Consider the following 3985-nt stretch of genomic DNA (forward strand, 5'->3'; position numbering starts at 1 on the left):
GTGGGGGAACTTGCACAATCGGTGGCTGACTAAATACTTTTTTGCCCCACTGTATATGATCACCCATTTTTTAGTATTGTGTCTGTGTTGCATACAAATGTCATCATAGCCTTGTTGCTGTATCGATATCACACACATTAGGTGATACTCAGTTGTAATGGAAAATGATGGCAGCTGAGTAGAGAAGAGTTGAGTGAGGATGAGTAGGTACTAGTGGAAAAGAAGCTATAATAACCTGAACAGGTCAGATTCTCTCCGCAGGTAAACCTACAACGCTGTCTACTACCACCAACCCCACCAGTGGTTTGCATATCTCTACAGTTACACCCACTACTACCTTCACCACCTCCACCAGAGCCCCTCCAACCAACACTATCACCACAGCCAACAACTCCAACCGCACTAGGTCCATCACTTCTACCGATGCCACAGACCAACCAACCTCCAACAAAACCCCAGCCACCATTACAACAGCCCCAGGTGCTTTTTCCAGAGGCCCACCCACTTTTACAATGAAACTCGACATCACAACTGTGCCCCTTTCCTCCACTCCACCCCCTGACTCCTCCTCCCTCCAGCTTTGGTTCAGAGTGATCAGTGTGTTCCGAGGGATGTTCTGTCTGTTCTTCGTCTGCACCCTACTAATAGTGTCTTTATATCAACAAAGGGCTGCAGGTAACGCTGAATCATTTACTAGTCAATCAATACACTGATGATTAATACCTTTTTCTGTCTGAATACTTTATGTGTTAACAGCTGATACATTTTGTATCTTGTCTTTGTCACCTGCTGTAGCTGCAGGAAATGAAATGGTGACAACCCCACGTGTCCAGACTGAGCAGGGATTGAACAATAATTATGCCACCAGAGAGCATCACCTCTAAGCTGAACTGATCTCTGCTTAGCTTGTTGATTTTTCTTCAGTGATCCTCCAGTTTTGTTTTGCAGTTGTTGTTTATGATTCATTTTCTTTTGATTTTACATTATTGTTTTAAAATGTGTGCTATGCGTTACTTTTATACATTAAACACCATTTATTGCCAAAGTCTGAAATGATGACGCTTTTTTCTCTGCAATATAATTGTAACTTACACAATTAAATTGTTTTGTCAACGACAAGAACTAGGATGAGAACTACATTCAAATTCTTGTGTACTTCTGTCCAGTCAGACTCGTTTTGAACACCACCTAACCATTGTTAATGCTTCAAATGTTTATCAATAAATGTATACATTTAACAACTTTATTTTTCAGTAGGACTTTATGTACCTCGACAAACAAAAAGATGACAAACAAATAAAGAATTGTTTTGTTTTGTTAAATCGGGGGACTGAAATTGCATTCAAAAACAGACATAAGTATAGTTAACAGACATCAAACAGACATTAATGCCATGTGTAAGTTAATCATAAGAAAATAAATAGAATATTTAATGACTATTAGCTGAGTTTGGAAACTAGTCTTGCTTAAAGTGGAAGGAGAAGTGAGAACAGCAGTGTTTTCAGGACATGCTGTTTACAGTGTCCAAAGTCATCTGTAGTGTGAAAAGTGCTGATATAAAACATCTTTGGTGGAGTCATGGTGTAGAAAAAAAGTACATAAAATCTCTCTCTCTCTCTCTCTCTCTCTCTCTCTCTCTCTACATATATTTATCTATATCTATACACCATTGTTTTTCTTGTGACATTACCAATAAGTTTGATGTGTCACATGGCCCTCTTCCTATTGAAAAAACAAAAGTTGAATCCAAGATGGCCGATTTCTGAATGGCCACCATGATCACCACCCATCTTGGGGAGTTTTGCGCCCTCACATATACTAATGTGCCACAAACAGGACTTTAATATCACCAACCATTCCCATTATATATATATACAGTGAGGTCAATAAGTATTTGATCACCCTGTCATTTTGCAAGTTCTCTTACTTAGAGATCATGGAGGGGTCTACAATTTTCAGCATAGGTGCCTTTCCACTGTGAGAGACAGAATCTAAAAAGAAAAATCCAGAGAGAGATCACATTGTATGAATTTTGAACAATTTATTTGTGAACTACTGTGTCAAATAAGTATTTGAACACTTCAGTCAAAAAAAATTTAATATTTGGTACTGTTGAAATCTCCCAATTCTTTGAATCTTTGGGCTGAAGGAAGGACAATACTCGGTGTATCAATGCTCAATCAACAATCATTTATTTCCATACAATTCAACACTTATGAGCATTTGAACCATCATGATGGGGAGACATGCCTGAAGAGGGTCACAGCAAGTCTCAAAATGGTGACGGGTTGCTCAGCTCTTTATAGTCTCTAGTGGCCCCCATCTAATCGTAAAAGCCAAAACATCACATTCTTTCTCTGTTACAGCGCCTAAGTTATGACCTCGGCAGTTGTCTCTCTGCTTTCTGTAAGGTGGGGGTATGGAATGTGGTCTGTCTATCTCCCCTGTCTTAGACACAGAGATTCCTGCTTACAATCTTCTCTTCATGATTCAACAATTAAGCATGTAATACATTCCCAGCAGATCAAGGATACAGAGTGATGCACACTTATCTAATAAACTTTTATGTGAATATGTTCTGTTAACTCAAAAGTATAACGAGAACTAAACTACATACAGATCACACACTCTATATTAAAGGGTATAATATGATCTACAGCAGTATTCCAATTCAACTACTTTGATTACATATATAAGGTAACATATAATAACAGAATAATCTAACAGTACAGAAGTCTTTGTTAGCAATTACAGAGGTCAAACGGTTCCCGTAGTTCTTCACCAGGTTTACACACACTGCAGGAGGGATTTTTGCCCACTCCTCCATACAGATCTCCTTTGGATCTGACAGTTTTCGGGGCTGTTGCTGAGCAACATGGAGTTTCAACTCCCTCCAAAGATTTTATATTGAATTTAGGTCTGGAGACTGGCTAGGCCACTCCAGAACCTTTATATGCTTCTCATGGAGCCACTCCTTGGCTTTCCTGGCTGTGTGCGTTGGGTCATTGTCATGTTGGAAGACCCAGCTACGACCCATCTTTAATGCTCTGACTGAGGGAAGGAGGTTTTTGACCAGTATATCACAATACGTGGCCCCGTTCATCCTCTCGTTAATACAGTGCAGTCGTCCTATCCCCTGTGCAGAAAAACACCCCCGGAGCATGATGCTTCCAACCCCATGCTTCACTGTAGGTATGATATCACAGCATATCATCATTCTTCTCATCATTCTTCTTCCTCCAAACAGGGCGAATTGACCACAAAGTTCTACTTTGGTCTCATCTGACCACATGACTTTCTCCCATGACTCCTCTGGATCATCCAGATGGTCCCTGGCAAACTTCAGACGGGCCTGGACATAGGCTGACTTATTAAGCAGGGGAACCTTGTGTGCAATGTAAGATTTTAAGCCATGACATCTTAGTGTATTACTGATACTAGCCTTGGAAACGATGGTCCCAGCTCTCTTCACAGCTCCTCCCGTGTAATTCTGGGCTGATTCTTCACCATTCTTAGCATCAGTGATACCCCACGAGGAGAGATCTTCCGTAGGGCCCCAGTCCGAGGGACATTGACAGTCATCATTAGCCTCTTTGATTTTCTGACAATTGCTCCAACAGTAGCCATAGCCCTTTCCAGCTTTGTGAACGTCTACAATTTTGTCTCTTGTGTCTTTTGACAGCTTTTTGGTTTTGCCCATGTTGCTACTTTGACTGGTTGTGGGTTGCACAGGTGTCTTTATGACAGCTAACGACCTCAAACAGGTGCTACTAATTTAGAATCACGAGCAGAATGTAAATGGACTATTTAAAAACAAAATAACAGGTCGTTGAGGGTCAGGAATCTGGCTAATAAGCAAGTGATCAACTACTCATTTGACACAGTAATTCACAAATAAATTGAGAACTTGCAAAATGACAGGGTGATCAAATACTTATTGATCTCACTGTGTGTGTGTGTGTGTGTGTATACATATATATATATA

The 3985-nt window shown here is 40.3% G+C and overlaps 1 protein-coding gene across 1 annotated transcript in view; it reads left to right on the plus strand.

Annotated features, from left to right (window-relative positions):
• LOC102213374 (low affinity immunoglobulin gamma Fc region receptor II-a-like) overlaps positions 1-953 on the plus strand; it is a 3641-nt gene extending 2688 nt beyond the window's left edge. Inside the window, exons 5-6 of the mRNA XM_005754041.1 lie at positions 262-675; positions 796-953. Coding sequence (XP_005754098.1) covers positions 262-675; positions 796-884 — 503 coding nt within the window. The 3' untranslated portion in view covers positions 885-953. The remainder of the gene's footprint in view (positions 1-261; positions 676-795) is intronic.
• The last annotated feature ends 3032 nt before the right edge of the window (positions 954-3985 follow it).

The sequence above is a fragment of the Pundamilia nyererei genome, unplaced genomic scaffold (assembly GCF_000239375.1).
Source record: "Pundamilia nyererei isolate P.nyererei 1_Seehausen unplaced genomic scaffold, PunNye1.0 scaffold00497, whole genome shotgun sequence".
In the NCBI taxonomy this organism is placed as follows: domain Eukaryota; kingdom Metazoa; phylum Chordata; class Actinopteri; order Cichliformes; family Cichlidae; genus Pundamilia; species Pundamilia nyererei.